We start from the raw sequence: 25,282 nt of genomic DNA on the forward strand, positions 1-25,282 counted from the left end.
AATATAATGTGTGGTCTTTTGTGACTGGCCTCTTTCACTGGGCATGATGTTTTCAAGGTTCATTGATGTTTTAGCCTTCATTCTTTTTTGTGGCCAAATAATATTCTATTGTATAGATACACCACATGTTATCCATTCATTACTTGAAGGACATTTGGGCTGTCTCTGTTTTTTTGGCTGTTATAAATTATGCTGCTTTAAATATTTGTATATACGTTTCTGTGTGGATATATGGTTTCATTTTTCTAGGGTAAATATCTTGGAATTGTTGGCACATATGGAAACTTTATGTTTCACCTTTTTGAGAGATTATCAAACTGTTTTCCAAACTGGTAGCACCTTTTTATATTCCCATTAAGTTTTTTTTTAATTTAATTTTTTCAGTATACCAAGATTCATTGTTTATGCACCACACCCAGTGCTCCATGCAATATGTACCCTCCTTAATACCCACTACCAGGCTCACCTATCCCTTCACCCCCCAAACCCCTCAGTTTATTTCTTAGACTCCATAGTCTCTCATGCTTCATCTCCTGCTCTGCATTTTCACCAGTTCACTTTTCCTTTCCTTCTCCTAATGTCCTCCATGTTATTCCTTATGCTCCACAAGTTAAGTGAAACTGTATGATAATTGACTCTCTCTGCTTGACTTATTTCACTCAGCATAATCTCCTCCAGTCCCGACCATGTTGATACGAAAGTTGGGTATTCATCCTTTCTGCTGGCTGAGTAATATTCCATTGTATATATGGACCATACCTTCTTTATCCATTTGTCTGTTGAAGGACATTTTGGCTTTTTCCACAGTTTACATTTGCATTAAGTTTATTTACTTTTGTAGTTCAGTCTATTTCTGCTTCATGTATTTTGAATCTCTGTTATTAAGTCCATAAATGGTTATGTTTGTTTTGTCCTTTTGATGAATTAAACCTTTTATCGTTATGAAATGACCTTTTTTATCCCTCCTGATATTTTTGCTCTGAAGTCTGGTATTAATACTTCAGTTTTCTTTTGATTAGTGTTAGCATTGTAGCACTTTAACTGGTAATCTGTTTATATTCTGATATTTCAGTTAAGTTTCTTTTGGGCAGCATATGTTTGGATCTTGCTTTTTATCCCATTTGACAATCTCTATTAATTAAGGTGTTTAAACTATTCCACTCTATTGATTATTGATATGGTTCCTTTAAATATACTATCGTATGATTTGTTTTCTCTATGGCTCACCTCTTTTTCACCCCCTTTTTCTTCTCTTTCTCTCTTGTTTTGGATTAATTATGTTTGATAATTCCATTTTTATCTCCTTTGTTGGCTTATTAGTCATAACTGTTTATTATTTCATTGTTTACTTCAGAGTTTCTAGTACACATTTTTAGCTTATCATATGAATTTATTAATTAATGATTTAGTTGCATGTTATTTATACTTTTTTCTAATGTGTATTTTTAAGTTACATATACATGTTCAGAAAGTAACATTACCATTACAGAATAAAATCTTTCCTTATTACCTTTATATATTTTTCTTTTGTTTTAAAGATATTTGATCTATAACTGTTTTGAATTTTGGCATTCAAACTAGATTCATACTTTGAAATTAATAATATCTGTCATTTGTATAACTTCACAGTTTCTCATACATAGCGGTTGATAAAGAAGGTAAGTCATGAATTACTGTACCATTTTGTGGAATACAAAATATGCTTTTGGTGTTAAGAAGCTTCTAAGTCACACAGGTAGCAAGTGGTTGAACCTATACTGAACCCCACATTTTATAATTCCAGATCAATGCTACTTTTTTGTATACTGTTGAATGTGTCATTAGAACATAAAGAAAGAATAACTTTCTACTCAACTGATAATTCTTTTGTTTATTTTTAACTTTACAGTCCATGGCAGAAGTTCTTGCTAAAAAGGAAGAGCTAGCAGATCGTCTAGAAAAGGCCAATGAAGAAGCCATTGCTAGTGCTATTGCTGAAGAGGAACAGTTAACCAGAGAAATTGAAGCAGAAGAAAACAATGATATTAATATTGAAACTGACAATGACAGTGATTTTTCTGTGAGCTTTTATTTTTTTAATTTAATTTATTTATGTTTTTTATCTATTTCTTTTTAGCGTAACAGAATTCATTGTTTTTGCACCACACCCAGTGCTCCATGCAATATGTGCCCTCCATAATACCCACCACCTGGCTCCCCCAACCTCCCACCCCCTGGCCCTTCAAAACCCTCAGATTGTTTTTCAGAGTCCATAGTCTCTCATGGTTCATCTCCCCTTCCAATTTCCCTCAACTCCCTTCTCCTCTCCATCTCCCCATGTCCTCCATGTTATTTGTTATGCTCCACAAATAAGTGAAACCATATGATAGTTGACTCTCTCTGCTTGACTTATTTCACTCAGCATCATCTCTTCCAGTCCCGTCCATGTTGCTACAAAAGTTGGGTATTCATCTTTTCTGAAGGAGGCATAATACTCCTTGGTGTATATGGACCACATCTTCCTTATCCATTTTTCCGTTGAAGGGCATCTTGGTTCTTTCCATAATTTGGCGACCGTGGCCATTGCTGGTATAAACATTGGGGTACAGGTGGCCCTTCTTCTCACTACAACTGTATCTTTGGGGTAAATACCCAGTAGTGCAATTGCAGGGTCATAGGGATGCTCTATTTTTAATTTTTTAATTTTTTTTAAATAAAATTACACTGTAGTTAACATACAGTATTATATTAGTGTGAGGTATACAGTATAGTGATTCAGCAATTCTCAACATTACTCATTGCTCATCATGATAAGTGTACTCTTAATCCCCATCACCTGTTTCATCCCCCTCCACCTTTGATATACTTTATTTTAAATGTGTACCCTCAAGTTAAACGTATTTTTTTTCCTAACAAGAACATTTTTTACTTGAAGCATACTGCAGAACACATGTTCTAAAGGATATATATAAAAGATTCCATCCAAGAAAAATTCAATACACATTTTTCTTTAAGTACACTCTGAAGAATCCCCTGGCTAAATAATATAAAAAGAGACATAACAAATACTACAAATTTAAGGAGACTGAGATCATACCAAGTATATTTTCCATCCACAGTGGTACAAAACTAAAGACCACAATAAAAGTGGGAAAATCCACAATGTAAATATTAAACAACACACTACTACACAAGTAATGGGACAAATAAGAAATGAGATAGCAAATCAAAATAAGTCTCAAAAGAAAAGAAGAAGAAAATACTATGTGTCAAACCTATGGGATGTAGCAAAAGCAGACATTAGAGTGAAATTTATGCTTTAAATACTTGTATTAAGAAAAATAGTTGAGGGCGCCTGGGTGGCTCAGTGGGTTAAGCCGCTGCCTTCGGCTCAGGTCATGATCTCGGGGTCCTGGGATCGAGTCCCGCATCGGGCTCTCTGCTCAGCAGGGAGCCTGCTTCCTCCTCTCTCTCTCTGCCTGCCTCTCTGCCTACTTGTAATCTCTGTCAAGTGAATAAATAAAATCTTTAAAAAAGAAAAATAGTTGAAGTAAACAACTTAACATTATACCTCAGGGAAGCAGAAAAAGAAGAAACTTAGCTGAAATTTAGTAGAGGAGGGAAGTAAAGAAGATTCAGAAATAAATAAAATAGAGACGAGAATAAATAGTAACATAACATTGAAAGTCATGACCAGTTCCCCCCACCAAAAGAAACAAAATTGGCAGTGCTTTAACTATATAACTAAGAAAAAAAATTTTTTGAGTCAAAAACCGAAATGAGAAATGAAAGAGAAAATAATACAACAGATGAGTTCATAAGAGATTACTATAAACAATTATATACTAACAAATCAATAACTTAGGAAAAAAACAAATAGATAATTCCTAAAAACATACACGTTACTAAGATTGAATCATGAATCTTGAATCCAGAAAGTAGGAAGTCTTCGTACACCAATAACAAGAATGAAAGTTGAATTGGGAATCTGAAATCTCTGAGCAGAGAAAAGCCCAAGACCACATGGTTTCATTGGTGAATTCTACCAAACATTAAAAAAAAAATGACAGTCTTTGTCAATATCTTATAAATAATGAAATAGAGGGAACACATTCAGAATCATTCCACGAGGCCAGTACTACCCTGATACCGAAATAAGATAAAAACGATACAAGAAAAAGGTCTGGTTTGTCTGATATAAGTATTGTGTGACAAATGTTTTTCCATCCCCTCACTTTGAATCTGCCAGTGTCTTTAGGTCTAAAATGAGTCTCTTGTAGGCAGTATAGAGATGGCTCTTGTTTTTTTTTTTAACCCATTTTGACACCCTGTTTATTTTGACTGGAGTGTTTGGTCCATTTTCATTTAAAATAATTATTGATAGATGCATATTTATTGCATTTTACAGTTGTTTCTAGAGATTTTCTCTGATCCTTTCTTGTCTTTATCACTTTTGATCTCTCCTTTGCCCTGGAAGAGTTCCCTTTAATAATTCTTGCAGGGCAGTTTAGAGGTTATGAACTCATTTAGTTTTCATTTGTCTGAGAAACTCTATCTCTGCTTCTAAATTATAGCCTTGTTGGGTAGAGTATTCTTTTCTGCAGATTTTTTCCATTTAGTACATTGACTGTATCATGCCACTGACTTCTGGCTTGCTAGGTGTCTGTTGAGAAATCTCCAGCTAGCCTTATGGGTTTTCCCTTGTAAGTTAAGGGCTTTTTTTGTCTTGCTGCTTTTAAGATTTTTTTCTTTATCACTTTATTTTGCAAAATGAATTACAGTATTTATTGGTGTTGGCCTGCTTTTGTTGATTCTGATTGGAGTTCTCTGTGCCTCCTATATTTGGATGTCTGTTTCCTTCCCCAGATTAGGGAACTTTTCTGCCATTATTTCTTGAAATAATTTTCTGCTCCTTTTCCCCTCTCTCTTCTTCTTCTGGGACTCCTATAAAACAGATGTTTTTACATTTAATGGAGTCACCAAGTTCCTAAATCTATTCTTGTGTTGCATAATTCTTTTTCTCTTTTGTTTGGCTTCATTATTGTCCATTATTTTATCTTTGAGGTCACTAATTTGTTTATCTGCTTCTTCTAGCCTGTTTTTCATTGCATCAAGCCTGTTTCCAATCTCATTTATTAATTCTTCATCTCTTATTGTCTTTTATCTCTGTCATGAATCTCACTGGTGTCTTCTATTCTTTTCTTAAGGCCAGTGAATATCCTTATGATTGTTGCTTTAAATTTTCCATCAGGCATGTTACTTATATCTGTTTTGCCATGGCCTTATCTTGTTCTTTCATTTGGGATACATTTCTTTGTCTTGGCACTTTGTCTAAGTCTCTGCCTTCTTCCCTGTGTTAAAAAAAGCCAGTTATGGGACGCCTGGGTGGCTCAGTTGGTTGGACGACTGCCTTCGGCTCAGGGCGTGATCCTGGAGTCCCGGGATCGAGTCCCACATCAGGCTCCCAGCTCCATGGGGAGTCTGCTTCGCTCTCTGACCTTCTCCTCGCTCGTGCTCTCTCTCACTGTCTCTCTCTCTCAAATAAATAAATAAAATCTTTAAAAAAAAAAAAAAAGCCAGTTATGTCTCCTGAAAGTAATGGCTTTCTGAAGAAGAGGTCATGTAGTGCCTCAGGTCTGGCACTTCATGGAATATCTTTGGTATGTGTGTGCTCTGCTGTTGTGTTTTAGCTGCTTTATGCTTCAGGCCAGTTGTATGCAGAGGCTCTCCATGCCTACTGGGGACACTGTTTAATCTCTGGGTTGAATGTGGTGAGTTTTAACTAGATGTGCTCTGGTATGTTTGTGAATTGAGACCTGACACCAACTCTCTGAACTGAGGCCTTGCAGAACTCTGTTCAGGGTTTGTGATCTGGGCAGGAGTTTATGCTGATCTTCTGTGGGGAGGGGCCTACCTTTCTGGGACTGAGGCAAGCTTGACCAAAAAGTGCAGTTCTGCTAGAGTGCAGGGGTGTAGGGCATGATGTAAGCAAATTAGGCAGGCAGTGTTGGTGCTGAACTTCTTCCCTCAGATGGCTCTGTGTTTATGCTGAGGGATGTGGAAGAGAAATGGCTCTTTCTAGCTCTTTTGTTCCCAGAGAGGCATCTCTGTGAACACTGTGCTGCACCTCAAGGAAATGCTCTTAGAATAGTGAATAATCTCCCACTGTGTGCCCCAGGTGTGCCCCACTATTTCCACACTGTCTGCCCCTGGTTTTTTGCCTGTCTTCTCTCCAGGAGCAGGGCTGTGCCCTCTGGGCTCCATCCTAGCCAAGCCTGCTGGCTTTTAAAACTCCAAATCTGTTAAGCCCTGCTGGTTGCAAGAACTCACAAAATTCAGCCTCTCTCATTTTCCAAACCAAGGGCTTTCGGGAAAGTTCTCTTTGTGCATGCCCCTTTGTGCTTGTGTCTCTCTCGCCCTTCCCTGCGACCAGTGCTCTCTCCCATTTGCAGTATCAGCAATCTGATCCATTTCTCCCCTAAATCATGTCTCTGTACTTCCAGTCTTCTTCATTGTGACCTCTTCTCTCCCTTTAGTGTTAGAGTTTGTCCTGTCAGTCTTCAGGATGATATCTAGGGGATGATTTGATAGTTACCTTGTTGTGTTCCCAGGACAAGATGAGCCTGGGGTCCTCCTACTTCATCGCCACGTTGGGTTCTTTCTGTGGCCTTTTAGAATTTTTAACATAATTGTTCAAAAAATTACATTTAGAAATAAAATTCATAGGGCCAGAAGGACTTACACTTGTTACAAAAACAATAGGAAATCCTTCTTTAGCACTTTTACCATTATAAAGTGTTTTTATACATAATTTCATTGATAAGCTGGAATTTGTTACACATAATTTCATTGATAAGCTGGTAAAAAGTCATTTTACCAAACGATAAATTGAATTTTCAAAAAAGTAAGAACATTTGGGGCGCCTGGGTGGCTCAGTGGGTTAAGCCGCTGCCTTCGGCTCAGGTCATGATCTCAGAGTCCTGGGATCGAGTCCCGCATCGGGCTCTCTGCTCAGCAGGGAGCCTGCTTCCCTCTCTCTCTCTGCCTGCCTCTCTGTCTACTTGTGATTTCTCTCTGTCAAATAAATAAATAAAATCTTAAAAAAAAAAAGTAAGAACATTAATCAGATTTTAATTGCAGAAATTGACATAGAATCTAAGGTATTTTACTTTTTTCTTTTCCACTAATAAAAAGCAAATGATAATGCCTTGCTGTCACTAAGCCCTCAGATTATATGTTGCTAAGAGGGACTTTTTTTTTCAATTTATTTATTTTCAGAAAAACATTATTCATTATTTTTTCACCACACCCAGTGCTCCATGCAAGCTGTGCCCTCTAAAATACCCACCACCTGGTACCCCAACCTCCCACCCCCCCCGCCACTTCAAACCCCTCAGATTGTTTTTCAGAGTCCATAGTCTCTCATGGTTCACCGCCCCTTCCAATTTACCCAAATTCCCTACTCCTCTCTAACGCCCCTTGTCCTCCATGCTATTTGTTATGCTCCACAAATAAGTGAAACCATATGATAATTGACTCTCTCTGCTTGACTTATTTCACTCAGCATCATCTCTTCCAATCCCGTCCATGTTGCTACAAAAGTTGGGTATTCATCCTTTCTGATGGAGGCATAATACTCCATAGTGTATATGGACCACATCTTCCTTATCCATTCATCCGTTGAAGGGCATCTTGGTTCTTTCCATAGTTTGGCGACCGTGGCCATTGCTGGTATAAACATTGGGGTACAGATGGCCCTTCTTTTCACGACATCTGTATCTTTGGGGTAAATACCCAGGAGTGCAATTGCAGGGTCATAGGGAAGCTCTATTTTTAATTTCTTGAGGAATCTCCACACTGTTCTCCAAAGAGGCTGTACCAACTTGCATTCCCACCAACAGTGTAAGAGGGTTCCCCTTTCTCCACATCCTCTCCAACACATGTTGTTTCCTGTTTTGTTAATTTGGGCCATTCTAACTGGTGTAAGGTGATATCTCAATGTGGTTTTAATTTGAATCTCCCTGAGGGCTAATGATGATGAGTTTTTTCATGTGTCTGATAGCCATTTGTATGTCTTGATTGGAGAAGTGTCTGTTCATATCTTCTGCCCATTTTTTGATGTGTTTGTCTGTTTCTTGTGGGTGGAGTTTGAGGAGTTCATTATAGATCCTGGATATCAACCTTTTGTCTGTACTGTCATTTGCAAATCTTAAGAGGGACTTTTAACAGAATGGACATAACTAAAAATGTTTCAAATGTTTTTCTATTAAATTTTAATACCCAGAGAATAATCTTGAGCTCTTCTCATGTGTATTATGAATATGGCAGAGTTACGTGGTAATAATATGAGGCCAATATGTTTCTTTTAAATTTACTTGATTTGTTTCTGCTGTTAAAGAAAAGTAGGTTTATCTTCCTCTTAAAACGTATAGACTATAATATTTTAACTTGGTGATTAGTATAACTAAAAGAGGTATATAACCTTTTTCTGGTTTTGAACTGTTTGTTAAATGTATTAGGAAAATTACATTTGCAGTTCATTTTTTTAAGGTTATAATTATGTTCAAGTATTTCTTTTTCACTTTTCCTTATTACATTTTAGGCCAGCATGGGCAGTGGGAGTGTATCTTTCTGTGGTTTGTCAATGGACTGGAATGATGTCCTTGCAGATTATGAAGGTATTCTGTGTGTGTGTGTGTGTGTGTGTGTGTGTGTGTGTGCGCGTGCGCGCGTGCGTGCATACATGCACACTGTGTGTAGCTAGAGGGATTTAAAGTAGATTATTTTACTAAATGGGAGTTTATGTATAAAATAAATAATTTGGAGTGGGAATGCTGATGCTTTTTAAAATTCTGTTCTCAAATGTTGGTTTTACAGAACTGTGTGGTTAAACAGTTACAGTGGTTTTCTTTTCTTTGGGCAGCTCGTGAAACTTGGCGCCAAAATACATCATGGGGGGATATTGTAGAGGAGGAACCTGCTAGACCTCCAGGCCATGGAATTCACATGCATGAAAAACTTTCCTCACCATCTCGTAAAAGGTTGGGCTTTGAAAATTAATTTGAAATGTTTCACAGAAGGGAAAATAGCTACTCTTGATTATTAAATAGAGTTGCTAAACAACATTATAAGGCACATTACTCAGGATAGTTACAGATTCATTGAGAAGTGACAATGTTTTCCTGAAACGTTAGACCAGAATTACGTTTGTATACTTTTTATATTTACTTTAGGAATGTTGAAGACTAAAGGAAATATTTTTGGCTTTATCATGTAAGCATTTGTGTCTTCTTTCCATTTGTTTGTGTTAATAGAACAATTGCAGAATCTAAGAAGAAACATGAAGAAAAGCAAATGAAAGCACAGCAGCTAAGGGAAAAGTTACGTGAAGAGAAAACATTAAAGCTGCAGAAATTATTAGAAAGGGTGAGTTTTTAATATTTAGAAAATTCTGATAGCCTTAAATTGATGGGCTGATTTTTAACTTGACTATTTTTTTTGTCTAAGAGAAGCTAGCAGAACTATAAAAATAATTAAATTTTCTAGGAAACAAAAGCATTTCTACCTTTTGAATTACAGAAGGTTGCCTACAAAAAGAAAAAAGTTGACATTTCTAAACCCGCTAATAATTTTGATGTTTGCAGAATTGGCATAAGTTATTAAGCTGTGCTTTGTCTTTTGCCATTTTTATGGGGGTGTTTCTTTGGGGAGTCTTGTAGACAGTGTAGGATGGTTGGTAGGATAGTTTTGAGCCTCAGATCATCAGGTTTGAATAAGTGGAGTACTGACTGAATTTATAGAAGAGATTCTCAGCTGATCAGTGTGATAGAGTGGGAAGAGCATCGGGTCTGGAGATAGCCAACCAGGGATCAAATCCCGGTTTTTCCACATGATAAAATATTGCCCTGGGCAAGTTACTTGTCAATATTGCATATCAGTTTTTTTATTTGTAAAATGACAATTATAATTATTAACTTGACATGATGATTAACTGTGGCAATTATGTATAATAGTAGCCTAGTGTTAGGATGACGGTTGCTCATTGTATGATCATTATTATTACTTCAACATGCCAGATATAGGCAAGTACTATATTATTTACATGTGCTGTATAATAATGACCTTAAAACTAAGCCACTTTAAACAACAGATGTCTATTAGCTCACAGTATATGTGGGCAAGGAACCTGGGAGTGTCTGGCCTAATGATTTTTATTTGTAGTCTCTCATGAGTTTGCAGTCATGCTATTTGCTGGGGTCAGTCATTTGGAACTGAAGGATCCACTTTTGGACCCACTCATGTGGTTATAGGCAGACTTAAGGTGCTGCTTACCAGTTGACCACAGTCTTCAGTTATTTGTCATGTGTGACTTTCCACAGCCTGTTTTCCTACAGAAAACAGTCCAGGAGAAAGGGAGGAAAGGCGAAGGGGTTGGGGATGGAGATGAGGACGGAGAGAGGGAAAGAACAAATGAGCTGCCAAAATTGAAGCTGCATTGCCTTTTATAACCTGATCGTGGATGTGATATGCTGTCACTTTTGCTGTATTCCATTGGTCATTGCTGTATTCCATTGTGGGTGGGAATTACAGAAGGATCTGAATACCAGGTGACTGGGATTTGTGGGAGCCGTCTTGGAGCCTGCGTACTTTAAGTACCTATCATAACATGTCAAAAGATATGTGATTGTTATAGTATAGGTGAGCTCCTTTGTTATCTTCTAGTACTAGAAAGGAGTACTAATATACAAAGATGAAAAATATTTGCTTTGGGGCACCTGGCTGGCTCAGTTGGTGGAGCATGTGAAAGACTTGATCTCAGGGTTGTTAGTTCGAGCCCCATGTTGGGTACAGAGATTATTTAAAAATAAAATCTCAAAAAAATATTATTTGCATTACTTACAATGTATATTTTAAATTTTGGAGAGATAATTGGATCAAATAATCCAAATATTTTTTAAAATGAGGTGTAGTATAAGATTCTAAGTTTTGTACAGTAGAAAAGTTGACTAGAAAAAGAAGGAAATCTGCGACTTTTATCTTTACCTGAATCTCAAGAATTTGTCATTATTTTTATTTTAATAATTTAGAATGATTAAATGAAAAACAGACTCTATGTTATGGGGTTCTGTAAGAGTTAATATATTATTTAATTTTTAGTTTTAGAGAAATGTTGTAACATAACTACAACTTCCCTCTTACTGTGTCTTTTTAAGCTTTATTTTATTTATTTATTTGGGAAAGGGCAGGTGAGCATGAGTGGGGCGGAGAGGGACAGAAGGAAAGGGAGAGGGATAGGCATACTCCCCGCTGAGCAGGGAGCCCAGTGTGGGGCTCAATCCCAGGGCCCTGAGATCATGACCTGAGCTGAAGGCAGATGCATAACTAACTGGACCACCCGGGCACTTCTTACTGTATCTTTAAGACACATAAAGTTATATAGTTTATTTTCTTATGTAATATAATCTGCCAGTATTCATGCAAACAGAATAATAAGTTCTTGAAATTGTACAAGATGTTAGAGGTTCTTTGGTTTAATTTTCCATTTATGTAAGTTTCTCTTTGATTTTAATGATAAATCCACTTTCTGTTTGTATAATAGGTTATAGTTTCAGCACTGTTTTCATATGTGGTCTCATCACCAGACTTCTTTGTAGCTCACAGAGTTGGACAGTTACTGAATTCCATTTTACAGGTGTGAAAAATGAGTCTAGGAGAGGTAAAGTACTGTTTCCAGTGGCATATGACTGATAATTGGCTGACCAAAGAGCTTTAAAGATCTGTCTTCTAGCTCCTAATCCAGAGCTGTTTCCACATTATACTTTTTTAGGTGGTTAAGCACATAATTATATAGCTGAAATTCAACTGAAATGTTAGTTTTATTCCCACTCATGTTGAACCAACTTTTGCTTTTGCTAGCAAGGGACCAAGGTAGTTGTGAACTCAAGCAGTCTGGCTTCTTAGTCTGGGTTCTAAATCACAAGTCATGCTCCTTTAGGGCTTTCTAGGTTCTAGACTTTGTAATTCCTAAGCTGTTTATCTGTTAAATTACTATGTGTGATTATCTCACTCTGTATAGGAGAAAGATGTCCGGAAGTGGAAGGAAGAATTATTAGATCAACGACGCAGGATGATGGAAGAGAAATTACTTCATGCTGAATTTAAACGAGAGGTGCAATTACAAGCAATTGTTAAAAAAGCACAAGAGGAAGAAGCTAAGGTATATCTTAGGTACTTTGAACACTGAATTAGTTCCCTAAGTTCTCTTTTCAGTTGTTAATATAAGAGGCTGATATTTGTGAAGTAATTATTCTGTGCCAGAATAATAGGCTCGCTTAAAACACATTAGGTGCAAAATCATATACTTACAATAATCCTTTAAGATGTATATTAATGTTTTGCAGCTTTTTTGAGGTGCAATTGACAGACAACAAATAGCATGTATGTAGAGCATCAGTTTGATGAGTTTTGACATGTATGATTTCCTGAAACCTCAGCACAATGGAGATAAGAAGCAGTTTCAGGGCCCTCAGAAGTTTGCTCACGCTTCTTTGTATTCATTCCTTCCTCCAACTCTGTTACTGTGCAGTTGCTGATTTGCTTTTTGTCACTATGGACGTTAGCATTCACTAGAATTTTATATGAATGGAACCATACAGTATATATTCTTTTCCTCTGGCATCTTTCACACAACATAGTTACTTTGGACATCATCCATACTATTGTGTGTATCACTTCCTTTTCATTGCTGAGAAGTATACCATTGTGTAGAAATACCATGATTTGTTAATCCGGTCACCTGTTGATAGCTATTTGTTTACTTTCTTGTTTTTTGGCCATTATAGATCTAGCTGCTGTGAACTGTCATGTACAAGTCTTTGTGCAGATGTGTGCTTTTATTTTCTTGGGTAAATATCTAAGAATGAAATAGCAGAGCCTTATAATAGGTTCATGTATTTTTTTAATTTTTAATTTTTTATAAACATATAATAATTTTTATCCCCAGGGGTACAGGTCTATGAATTGCCAGGTTTACACACTTCACAGCACTCACCATAGCACATAATAGGTTCATATTTAACATATGGTTTTCCAAAGTGGTTATTATATAGGTTCCCCCCACTATCTGAAAGTAGAGTGTTCCAATGAAACTTTTTATAATCTAAAATAGCATAAAGATGCAATTACCATTAATTTATATGGAAAAATAATATCTTTTAGGCTTTTCTGACACATCTTGCTAATGGATGCACAAAATAAATTGAGACAAAGCACAGATATTCACAAACACAGTTCAAAACTGTGGTGGCCTGATGCTGAGATGCTGAGTGTAGTTTCCAGGGAAGGAGCTGGGTAGCGCTGCTCATACTGTTCGGGGTGTGCTGACTCTATAATGGCTCACTGTAAAAACAGACACTGAACATGATTTTTGTTTTTTTGTTTTTTTTCATAAAGTAGACATCCTCTTTGAATTTCTTTTGGTTAGCAAAAACAAGTGCTAGTGTAGGTCTCTCATAAAAGCAAAGTAGTATAATGAGAACTTTCAAAAAGCAGGGGATTGTTGTGGTATTAGATATTCTTACCAGCAGTGGAGGAGAGTTCTAATTAAGCACATTCTAACCAACATTTGACATGGTTACACATTGTAATTTTAGCCACTCCACTTTATTATGTGTCTATGATATCTCATTTGGTTTTAATTTTCATTTTTGAACATCTTTTCAGTGCTTATTTCATATCCTTATCTCTTATTTGGTGAAATATGTATTCAAACATCTTATTTATTAAAGTTAGATTGTTTTATTATTACATTTTTTAGCTTTATTGAGATATAATTGACAAATGGTAAGGCATATAAAGTATACAGCATGATGATTTGATATACATATACATTGTGAAAGCATTCCCCTCATCAGGTTAAATAAGACATCCATCACATCATTTATTTATCTGTGTGTGTGTGTGTGTGTGTGTGTGAGAGAGAGAGAATGTTTAAATTCTATTCTCTTAGCATATTTCATTTATACACTACAGTGGTATCAACTGTAGTCACCGTGTTGCCCATTAGATCCTCAGAAGTTATTCATCTTAAACCTGAAAGTTTAAGCACTTTTACCATCCTCTCCCTATTTCTTTTCCCATTCTCAGCCCCTGTCAAGGGGCTGTTTTTATGAGTTGTTTTTATGAGTTCAACTTTTTTTTAGATTCCAAATATAAGTGATACCATGCAGCATTTGTCTTTCTTTGTCTGGCTCATTTAATTTAGCATCTTGCCCTCCAGTTTCATCCATGTTGTCATAAATGAAAAGATTTCTTAAAGGACTTCCATGTATTTTAGATACTAAGACCTATGTTCTGTAAATACTTTCTTATGTCTTTGGATTGCCTTTTCCTTTTCTTCTCTCTCTCTCTCTCTTTTTTAAAAGATTTATTTATTTGTCAGAGGGAGAGAGGGAGAGCATGAGCAGAGGGAGTGGCAGGCAAAGGTAGAGGGAGAAGCAGACTGAGCAATGAGCCTGATGTGGGACTTGATCCCAGGACTCTGGGATCATAACCTTAGCTGAAGGCGGATGCTTAACTGACTGAGCCATCCAGGCATCCTGTCTTTTCCTTTTCTTTAAAGTATGTTTTGAAGTTTTAAAAATTGCCAAAGTCCAATGTATTAACTTCTTTCCTTCTATACTTTGTGTTTTTTTGTGTCCTATATAAAAAATCTCTGGGGCACCTGGGTGGCTCAGTGGGTTAAAACCTCTGCCTGGGCTCAGGTCATGATCTCAGGGTCCTCGGATCGAGCCCCGAGTCAGGCTCTCTGCTCAGCGGGTAGCTTGCTTCCCTTCTTCTCTTCTGCCTGCCTCTCTGCCTACTTGTGATCTCTGTCAAATGAATAAATAAAATCTTTAAAAAATATAAATAAATAAAAGATCTTTACCTAAATTTATAGTCACTAAGATTTTCTCTTAATTTTTTTGTAGGAGTTTTACATTTTACAATGAGGTCTATGTTCCCTTTTGAGTTAAATTCTGTATATGGTGTGAGGTAGGATTGAGATTCATTTTTTACGTAGGGATATCCAATATTCAAGTACCAATTGTTGAAAAGATTATCTTTTTTATATTGAATTGCTGTATACTGTTGTTGAAAAGCTATTTGCCATACATATGTATGGGTCTGTTTCTGACTGTCTATTCTGTTTCATTTGTCTCTGTGCCTATTTTTATGCCAATACCACTTTATCTTGATTACCATTATAGTATTGTATCCCTTTGATGTATATGTCTATTTAGTGCTTTGAAGTTTTCAGTATGAAAGTCACCTTATTTAAATTTATTCCCAAATATGTATTCTTGTAGACATGCTTATAAATTGGAATTGTTTTCTTAATTTCATTTTCAGACCATTTATTATTAGTGCACAAAAATACAGTTGAATTTTATATGTTAGTCTTGTCTCTTGCAACCTTGCTTCAACTGACTCTTTACTTCTAATAGCTTTTTAGTGAATTCTTTAGGACTTTCTATATACACGATCATGTTATCTGCAAATAGATATAGGTTTATTTCTTTTCCACCTGGTTGTCTTTGATTAGTTTTTCTTCCTTTTTGCTTTAGGTAGAACCTGAAATTCAGTGTTGATTAGAAGTGATAAACGTGGACAGGATATCTTTGTCTTTTCCCCAGTCTTTATGGGAGGTATTTAGTCTTTCATCATAAAGTATGATTTTAGGTGTGTGTTTTTATAGATGCCTTTCATCAGATTGAGGAAGTTCCTTTTTATTCCTATTTTGTTGTGTGTTTTTATCACAAAGGGATGTTGGATTTTGTCAAATTGCTTTTCTGCATCTGTTGCAAAATAGTGTGCTTTTGTTTTTTGTTCTCTTGATATTCGATATATTACATCAATTGAATTTATGTTTTATATATTTTCCTAATTTTTTAGTTATTTAAGCTGAGAGGGTATATCTGGACCCTGTCACTCAGGGATGGAAGTGGAAGTTTTGAACTATGTATTATTATTATCTTTATTTTCTAGAGGGGCAATCTGAAGGTAGATTGTTGATGGTCACACAGCCAGAATTAAAATCCAGGTCTTTGTGGTTCCAAAGCCTCTGCTTTTACAACTGTGGTTTTGGTTTAGTATTCTCATTTTTTGGTCTTCTTTTCATATGAGTTAAATGAATTTTGATTTGTCAAATTGCTTAATATGTTTACTTTATAAAATTATAGTTCTATTAAGCCATAGTGGCTTCATAAGCATATTAACCCAAACTACAGTTTAAAAACTCTCCATCAAGGTGAATGGTCAAGCTGCTGGCTGTCTTTACCTGAGAATATGAGCTGTCTTTTGTAATTTTAAAAATTCTTGGGGCGCCTGGGTGGCTCAGTGGGTTAAGCCGCTGCCTTCGGCTCAGGTCACGATCTCAGGGTCCTGGGATCGAGTCCCGCATCGGGCTCTCTGCTCATCAGGGAGCCTGCTTCCCTCTCTCTCTCTCTCTGACTGACTGCCTCTCTCTCCATCTACTTGTGATCTCTCTCTGTCAAATAAATAAATAAAAATTCTTTAAAAAAATTCTTAATAATCAAGGTAAACTGAATCAAGAGTCTGTACTAAAATTATGGAAATATGAACAGGGCTTTAAAACTATGCTACCAATTTCTACCCAATCCATTCTCTTAATTTTTATTGCTTCTCTTCAAAAATCTGTGAAACTCCATTTTGGAATGTAGTATGTCAGGGCACCTGGGTGTCTCAGTCAGTTAAGCTTCTGCCTTTGGTTCAGATCATGATCCCAGGGTCCTGGGATCAAGCCCTGCGTCAGGCTCCCTTCTAAGTGGGAAGTCTGATTGCCCCTCTCCTTCTGCCCTCCCCCCACATGTGTTCTCTCTCTCTCTCACATGCTCTCTTTCATGTTCACTCTTTCTTTCAAGTAAATAAATAAAATCTTTTAAAAAAGTATTATGATTGAATTGCTCTTAGGGTAATTGCATAAATATCTAAAAAAGTTTTCATGAAATTCATCATATAATTTCATACCCAGACATACTAATTTATGAGACAGAATCTCTTTCTGCCTTTGGTTTTGTCACATTCCAGTATTTTCCAAGGATGCCTGATCGTAACAGTCATCTGATTTCTAAGGTCTGTCCTTGCAGGGTCCTTCAGTAAGCTGGAGTGGGGCCTGGAGAACTTTATTTTTTATAGGTCCTCCAGGCAATTCTTAGAATCAGGAACTTTGGCTCAACATTCATCAAAGAATTGTTCCTTCTTCAAAAGTAATTTTTTGTCATATTGAAGACTGAAGTCTCTAGAGTTGGAAAGAATTGAATTCAGGTCCCGACTTTACCAATTAGTAGCTGAACGACCTTAGGTTATTTTACCTTTTACCCTATTTGTTAATTTTCAAATTAGGAATGACCTTACCTACATCTCAAAAATTTTGAGGAAAGGATTAAATTAGTATATGCTTGTTTCAAAGCAGTCAGTGCCATCTCTGGTGTACTGTAAATATTTGATAAAATGTTAGAATTGTAGAACACCATATCCCATTTGTGTTCTACTTCTTAATTTTTCCTCAATGCATTTTTGTTGTGTTGTTACTAATCCAAGAGTGCTAATAATTCAGTCATTTTTTTTTACTGGCTTTAAAAAATATACTTAAGTTCTACTAGAAATTTAATTCTCTTGAGACATATATACCAAAGACATTCATTTCAGTCCTGTTATTTAATCAAGATATAATTTTTTTCTCATAATACTTTTTGTGAATTCGTGGAGTAAATTGTCATTTCAAATTCCTTCCTTCTTTTTGTGTACACAGATGGTTGAAAATAAGTCACTGTTTAGTTGATAGTGACCATTACTGTAGCCTGATTTATTCAGAACCTGATTTTATCTTAGATCTTGGTGTTATTCAATATATAAAATTGGCTTTTATTTTCAGTTTCTTAATGGTGTCACTGATTCATTTTCAGTTATAACATCCACTCATAATTACAGTTGATTTTAATTTTCTCATGAGGAAGATATCATTTTCCTGATTTATGGCGGTAACCCTTTTCCTTTCTGCTGTGTCTTCTTGCCTGCTCTTGGAATTTGCCTCATCATTTCTTATGTCTTCTCTGCTTTCTTCTTCTAGATTGCCTACTTGTGTACTCCCAGTTGTGCAAATTGTCTATTCTGTTCTTCTGTAAATCTTCACATTCCTTGGAAAGAGCAGGCTGAGCCATTTTCTATCACCTTGTCATCCATATTTTCTTGAATTCTTTATAATACCATTTTCCTCTGTGCTATACTGCATTTGCTTTTCAGAATGTTATTAGTACGTTTAAAAGGCTATTCTGATTTTTTCCATTATGCACACAGTGAGGTACCTTTTTCTAGAGTATGCTGCACTATCTTGATTTTCCTTCTGCTTTTCTAACTAATCCTTTCCTATCTTCCCTTTTCCTTTTGCTGCCTATGTTTTACTGACTTTCCCCACTTCACTTGTTCTTTTTCTTCAGTATCACAATCATTATCATTGCTTCAACTCTTGTCTCTCTAGTGCTCTTAGATTTGCATCTTTAGCCCCATCCCCTCAACTAATTTTTATATTTTAAATTTCTTTTGTAATTCCAGTTTATTTAACATATAGTGTTATATTAATTTCAGGTGTACAGTGTAGTGATTCGCAATTCTATACATTGCTCAGTTCTCATTACCTATTTCACTCATCCTCCTCCCCAACTGCCCTCTGGCAACTACTGGATTGTTCTACTTAAGAGTGTTTTATTCTCTCTTTTTTCTTTGTTCATTTTTTAAAAATTCCACATATAAGTGAAATCATATGGTATTTGTCTTTCCCTAACTACTTTCACTTAACATAATACCCTCTTGATCCATCCATGCTCTTGCAAATGGTGAGATTTCATTCCTTTTTTATGGCTGACTAATATTCCATTGTGTATATACACCACATATTCTTTACCCTTTCATCTATCAATTGACATTTGAGTTGCTTCCATAATTTGGATATTATAAATAATGCTTCAGTAAACCTAGGGGTACATACATCTTTTTGAATCAGTGTTTTCATATCTTTGGGTAAATCCCTAGTACTAGAATTACTGGATTATATGGTAGTTCTATTTTTTTATTTTTTAAGGAACCTCCATACTGTTTTCTACAGTGGCTATAACAGTTTGCATTCCCATGAACAGTACACAAGGGTTCCTTTTTTTCCATATCCTCTCCAACACTTGGTGCTTCTTGTGTTTTTGATTTTAGCCATTTGACAGGTGTGAGGTGATATCTAATTGTGGTTTTGATTTGTTGACCATCTTTCTGTTTGTTTGTTGGCCATCTGTATGTCTTCTTTGGAGAAAATGTCTGTTCATGTCTTCTGCCTACTTTTTAGTTAGCTTATTTGTTTTGGGGTTGTTGAGTTATATAAGTTGTTTATATATATTGGATATTAACCCTTTACTATGTATGTCATTTGCAAATACCTTCCCCTTCAGCAGGTCATCTTTTAGTTTATTGTTTCCTTTGCTCTGTAGAAGCTTTTATTTATTTATTTTTAATTTAATTCCAGTTAACATAGAGTGTAATGTTAGTTTCAGCTATATGATGTAGTGATTCAATACTTCTATACAATACCCGGTGCCCGTCGTAACACATGCACTACTTAATCCCATCGTCTATTTAACCCATCCCCCCAACCAACCTCCTCTCTGGTAACCATCAATCTGTTCTATGTAGATAATAGTCTGTTTCTTGGTTTGCTTCACATCCCCCCCCTTTTGCTCATTTTTAAAAAAATTACACACATGAGTGAGATCATATGGCATTTATCTTTCTCTGTCTTATTTCACCTAGCACAACACTCTCTAGTTCTAGCCATGTCATTGCAAATGGTAAGATTCCATTCTTATTTATAGCTAAGTAATATTCCATTGTCTCTCTCTCTCTCTCTCTCTCTGTGTGTGTGTGTGGGTGTATCTATCTATCTGTATATATATATATATATATATATATATATATCTATATAGATCTATATAGATACACATAATATGTCTCCTTTTCCTTTCATTAGTCTGGTCATCTGGGCTACTTTTGTAGATAATGTTGCTGTGAACATCAGCTTGCATATATCCCTTTGAATTAGTAATTTTGTATTTGTTGGGTAATACCTAGTAGCACAGTTGAAGGATTGTAGGGTAGTTCTATTCTTAATATTTTAGGAACCTCCATACTGTCTTCCACGGTGGCTGCACCAGTTTGCATTCTCACCGGCAGTGTAAGAGGGTTCCCCCTTCTTTGCATTATTGCCAGCACCTGTTATTTCTTGTTGATTTTAGCCATTCTAACTGGTGTGAGGTGACATCTCATTGTAGTTTTGATTTGTATTTCCCCTGATGATGCGTGATGTTGAGATCTTGTCATGTGTCTGTTGGCCATCTGGATGTCTTATTTGGAAAAATGTCTGTTCATGTCCTCTACCCATTTCTTGATTGGATTATTTGTTCTTTGGGTGTTGAGTTTGCTAAGCTCTTTATAGATTTTGGATACTAGCCCTTTATCTGATATGTCATTTACAAATATCTTCTCCCATTCTGTCAGTTGTCTTTTGGTTTTGTTAACTGTTTCCTTTGCTGTGCAAAAGCTTTTGATCTTGATGAAATCCCGATAGTTCATTTTTGCCCTGCTTCTGTTGTCTTTGGCGATGTTCCTAGGAGGAAGTTGCTGCGGCTGAGGTCGAAGAGGTTGCTGCCTATGTTCTCCTCAAGGATTTTGATGGATTCCTTTCTCACATTGAGGTCCTTCATCCATTTTGAGTCCATTTTCGTGTATGGTGTAAGGAAATGGTCCAATTTCATTTTTCTGCATGTGGCTTTCCAATTTTCCCAGCACCATTTGTTGAAAGGCTGTTTTTTTTCCATTGGACATTCCTTCCTGCTTTGTCAAAAATTAGTTGATCATGGAGTTGAGGGTCTGTTTCTGGGCTCTCTGTTCTGTTCCATTGATCTATGTGTCTGTTTTTGTGCCAGTACCATGCTGTCTTGATGATGACAGCTTTGTAATAGAGCTTGAAGTCCGGAATTGTGATGCCACCAACTTTGGCTTTCTTTTTCAATAATCCTTTGGCTATTCGAGGTCTTTTCTGGTTCCATATAAATTTTAGGATTGTTTGTTCTGTTTCTTTGAAAAAAATGGACAGGATTTTGATAGGGATTGCATTAAATGTGTAGATTGCTTTAGGTAGCATAGACATTTTCACAATATTTGTTCTTCCAATCCATGAGCATGGAACATTTTTCCATTTCTTTGTGTCTTCCTCAATTTCTTTCATGAGTACCTTATAGTTTTCTGAGTATAGATTCTTTGCCTCTATGGTTAGGTTTATTCCTAGGTATCTTATGGTTTTGGGTGCAATTGTAAATGGGACTGACTCCTTAATTTCTCTTTCTTCTGTCTTGTTGTTAGTGTAAAGAAATGCAACTGATTTCTGTGCATTGACTTTATATCCTGACACTTTACTGAATTCTTATACAAGTTCTAGCAGTTTTGGAGTGGAGTCTTTTGGGTTTTCCACATATAGTATCATATCATCTGCAAAGAGTAATAGTTTGATTTCTTCTTTGCCAATTTGGATGCCTTTAATTTCTTTTTGTTGTCTGATTGCTGAGGCTAGGACTTCTAGTACTGTGTTGAACAGTAGTGGTGATAACGGACATCTTTACCGTGTTCCTGACCTTGGCGGAAAAGCTTTCAGTTTTTCTCCATTGAGAATGATATTTGCGGTGGGTTTTTCATAGATGGCTTTTATGATATTGAGGTATGTGCCCTCTATCCCTACACTTTGAAGAGTTTTGATCAGGAAGGGATGCTGTACTTTGTCAAATGGTTTTTCAGCATCTATTGAGAGTATCATATGGTTCTTATTCTTTCTTTTATTAATGTATTGTATCACATTGATTGATTTGTGGTTGTTGAACCAACCTTGCAGCCCTGGAATATATGCCACTTGGTCGTGGTGAATAATCCTTTTAATGTACTGTTGGATCCTATTGGCCAGTATTTTGGTGAGAATTTTCGCATCTGTGTTCATCAAGGATATTGGCCTATAGCTCTCTTTTTTGATGGGATTCTTGTCTGGTTTTGGGATCAAGGTGATGCTGGCCTCATAAAATGAGTTTGGAAGTTTTCCTTCCATTTCTATTTTTTGGAACAGTTTCAGGAGAATAGGAATTAATTCTTTAAATGTTTGGTAGAATTCCCCTGGGAAGCCATCTGGCCCTGGACTTTTGATTGTTTGGAGATTTTTGATGACTGTTTCAGTCTCTTTACTGGTTATGGGTCTGTTCAGGTTTTCTTTTTTTTTCTTTTTTTTCAATTTATTTATTTTCAGAAAAACATTATTCATTATTTTTTCACCACACCCAGTGCTTCATGCAAGCCGTGCCCTCTATAATACCCACCACCTGGTACCCCAACCTCCCACCCCCCCACCACTTCAAACCCCTCAGATTGTTTTTCAGAGTCCATAGTCTCTCATGGTTCACCTCCCCTTCCAATTTACCCAAATTCCCTTCTCCTCTCTAACGCCCCTTGTCCTCCATGCTATTTGTTACGCTCCACAAATAAGTGAAACCATATGATAATTGACTCTCTCTGCTTGACTTATTTCACTCAGCATAATCTGTTCAGGTTTTCTATATCTTCCTGGTTGAGTTGTGGTAGTTTATATGTTTCTAGGAATGCATCCATTTCTTCTAGATTGTCAAATTTGTTGGCATAGAGTTGCTCATAGTATGTTCTTATAATTGTTTGTATTTCTTTGGTGTTGGTTGTGATCTCTCCTCTTTCATTCATGATTTTATTTATTTGGGTCCTTTCTCTTTTCTTTTTGATAAGTCTGGCCAGGGGTTTGTCAATCTTATTAATTCTTTCAAAGAACCAGCTCCTAGTTTCGTTGATTTGTTCTATTGTTTTTTTAGTTTCATTGATTTCTGCTCTGATCTTTATGATTTCTCTTCTTCTGCTGGGTTTAGGCTTTCTTTGATGTTCTTTCTCTAGCTCCTTTAAGTGTAGGGTTAGGTTGTGTATTTGAGACCTTTCTTGTTTCTTGAGAAAGGCTTGTACCACTATATATATTCCTCTCAGGACTGCCTTGGTTGTGTCCCACAGATTTTGAACCATTGTGTTTTCATTATCATTTTTTTCCATGAATTTTTTCAATTCTTCTTTAATTTTCCGGTTGACCCATTCATTTTTTAGAAGGATGCTGTTTAGTCTCCATCTACTTAGGTTCTTTCCAAATTTCCTCTTGTGATTGAGTTCTAGCTTTAGATCATTGTGGTCTGAAAATATGCAGGGAATGATCCCAATCTTTTGATACCAGTTGAGATCTGATTTATGTCCCAGGATGTGATCTATTCTGGAGAAAGTTCCGTGTGCACTAGAGAAGAATATATATTCTGTTTCTTTGGGATGGAATGTTCTGAATATATCTGTGATGTCCATCTGGTCCAATGTGTCATTTAAGGTCTTTATTTCCTTTTTGATCTTTTGCTTAGATGATCTGTCCATTTCAGTGAGGGGAGTATTAAAGTCCCCTACTATTATTGTATTATTGTCAATGTATTTCTTTGATTTTGTTATTAAATGGTTTATATAGTTAGCTGCTCCCACGTTAGGGGCATAGATATTTAAAATTGTTAGGTCTTCTTGTTGGACAGACCCTTTGAGTATGATATAGTTTCCTTCCTCACCTCTTATTATAGTCTTTGGCTTAAAATCTAATTGATCTGATATAAGGATTGCCACCCCAGCTTTCTTCTATGTCCATTAGCATGGTACATTGTTTCCCACCCCCCCACTTTAAATCTGGAGGTGTCTTCGGGTCTAAAATGAGTTACTTGTAGGCAGCATATTGATGGGTTTTGTTTTTTTTATCCATTCTGATACCCTGTGTCTTTTGTTTGGGGCATTTAGCCCATTAACATTAGGGTAACTATTGAGAGATATGAATTTAGTGCCATTTTATTGCCTGTAAGGTAACTGTTATTGTATATTGTCTCTGTTTCTTTCTGATATACTACTTTTAGGGTCTCTCTTTGCTTAGAGGACCCCTTTCAGTATTTCCTGTAGAGCTGGTTTGGTGTTTGCAAATTCTTTCAGTTTTTGTTTGTCCTGGAAGCTTTTTATCTCTCCTTCTATTTTCAATGATAGCCTAGCTGGATATAGTATTCTTGGCTACATGTTTTTCTCGTTTAGTGCTCTGAATATATCATGCCAGCTCTTTCTGGCCTGCCAGGTCTCTGTGGATAAGTCTGCTGCCAATCTAATGTTTTTATCCTTGTATGTTACAGACTTCTTTTCTTGGGCTGCTTTTAGGATTTTCTTTTTGTCGCTAAGACTTGTAAATTTTACTATTAGGTGATGAAGTGTGGACCTATTTTTATTGATTTTGAGGGGCATTCTTAGCATCTCCTGGATTTTGATGTTTGTTCCCTTTGCCATATTAGGGAAATTCTCTACAATAATTCTCTCTAATATACCTTCTGCCCCCCTCTCTCTTTCTTCTTCTTCTGGAATCCCAATTATTCTAATGTTGTGTTGTCTTATGGTGTTACTTATCTCTCAAATTCTCTCCTCATGGCCCAGTATTTGTTTGTCTCTCCTTTGCTCAGCTTCTTTATTCTCTGTCACTAAATCTTTCTTCTGCCTCATTTATCCTAGCAGTAAGAGCCTCCATTTTTTATTGCACCTCATTAATAGCTTTTTTGATTTCAACTTGGTTAGATTTTAGTTCTTTTATTTCTCCAGAAAGGGCTTTTATCTCTCCAGAGAGGGTTTCTTCTTTGCCTTTTTCGAGCCTGGTTAGAACCTTGAGAATCATCATTCTGAACTCTAGATCTGTCATATTACCAATGTCTGTATTGATTAGGTCCCCAGACTTTGGTACTGGCTCTTGTTCTTTTTTCTGTGGTAAGTTTTTCTGCCTTGTCATTTTGTCCAGATAAGATTTGCTTTCTCCTCCTCCAGAATTTCGCTGTTCTTGGTGAGTGAAGTTGGTCTTACTTGGGTTTCTTGTTGATTTTCTGGGCCTGTTATAGTGATTCGCAAGTGTCTTTGCCCCAGGTGGAATTGCACCGCCCTTACCAGGGGCCGGGCTAAGTAATGGGCTTGGGTTTGCTTTCGGGAGCTTTTGTTCCCTGAGCTCTTTCCGTAGAGTTCTGGAGGACGGGAATGAAAATGGCGGCCTCCCGGTCTCCTGCCAGAGGAGCCGAGTGCTCAGGGTCCCACTCCTCAGTGAGCCCTCAGA

The 25,282-nt window shown here is 36.5% G+C and overlaps 1 protein-coding gene across 2 annotated transcripts in view; it reads left to right on the forward strand.

The window, feature by feature from the left end:
- The window catches only part of SCAPER (S-phase cyclin A associated protein in the ER), a 569,517-nt gene that overhangs the window by 150,796 nt on the left and 393,439 nt on the right, over positions 1-25,282 (forward strand). For both annotated transcript variants that reach the window (XM_044231262.1, XM_044231263.1), the window contains exons 11-15: positions 1,889-2,059; positions 8,582-8,657; positions 8,903-9,020; positions 9,294-9,405; positions 12,056-12,196. In XM_044231262.1, the coding sequence (XP_044087197.1) occupies positions 1,889-2,059; positions 8,582-8,657; positions 8,903-9,020; positions 9,294-9,405; positions 12,056-12,196 (618 nt within the window). The remainder of the gene's footprint in view (positions 1-1,888; positions 2,060-8,581; positions 8,658-8,902; positions 9,021-9,293; positions 9,406-12,055; positions 12,197-25,282) is intronic.

This window comes from Neovison vison, chromosome 13 (assembly GCF_020171115.1).
Source record: "Neovison vison isolate M4711 chromosome 13, ASM_NN_V1, whole genome shotgun sequence".
NCBI lineage: Eukaryota > Metazoa > Chordata > Mammalia > Carnivora > Mustelidae > Neogale > Neogale vison.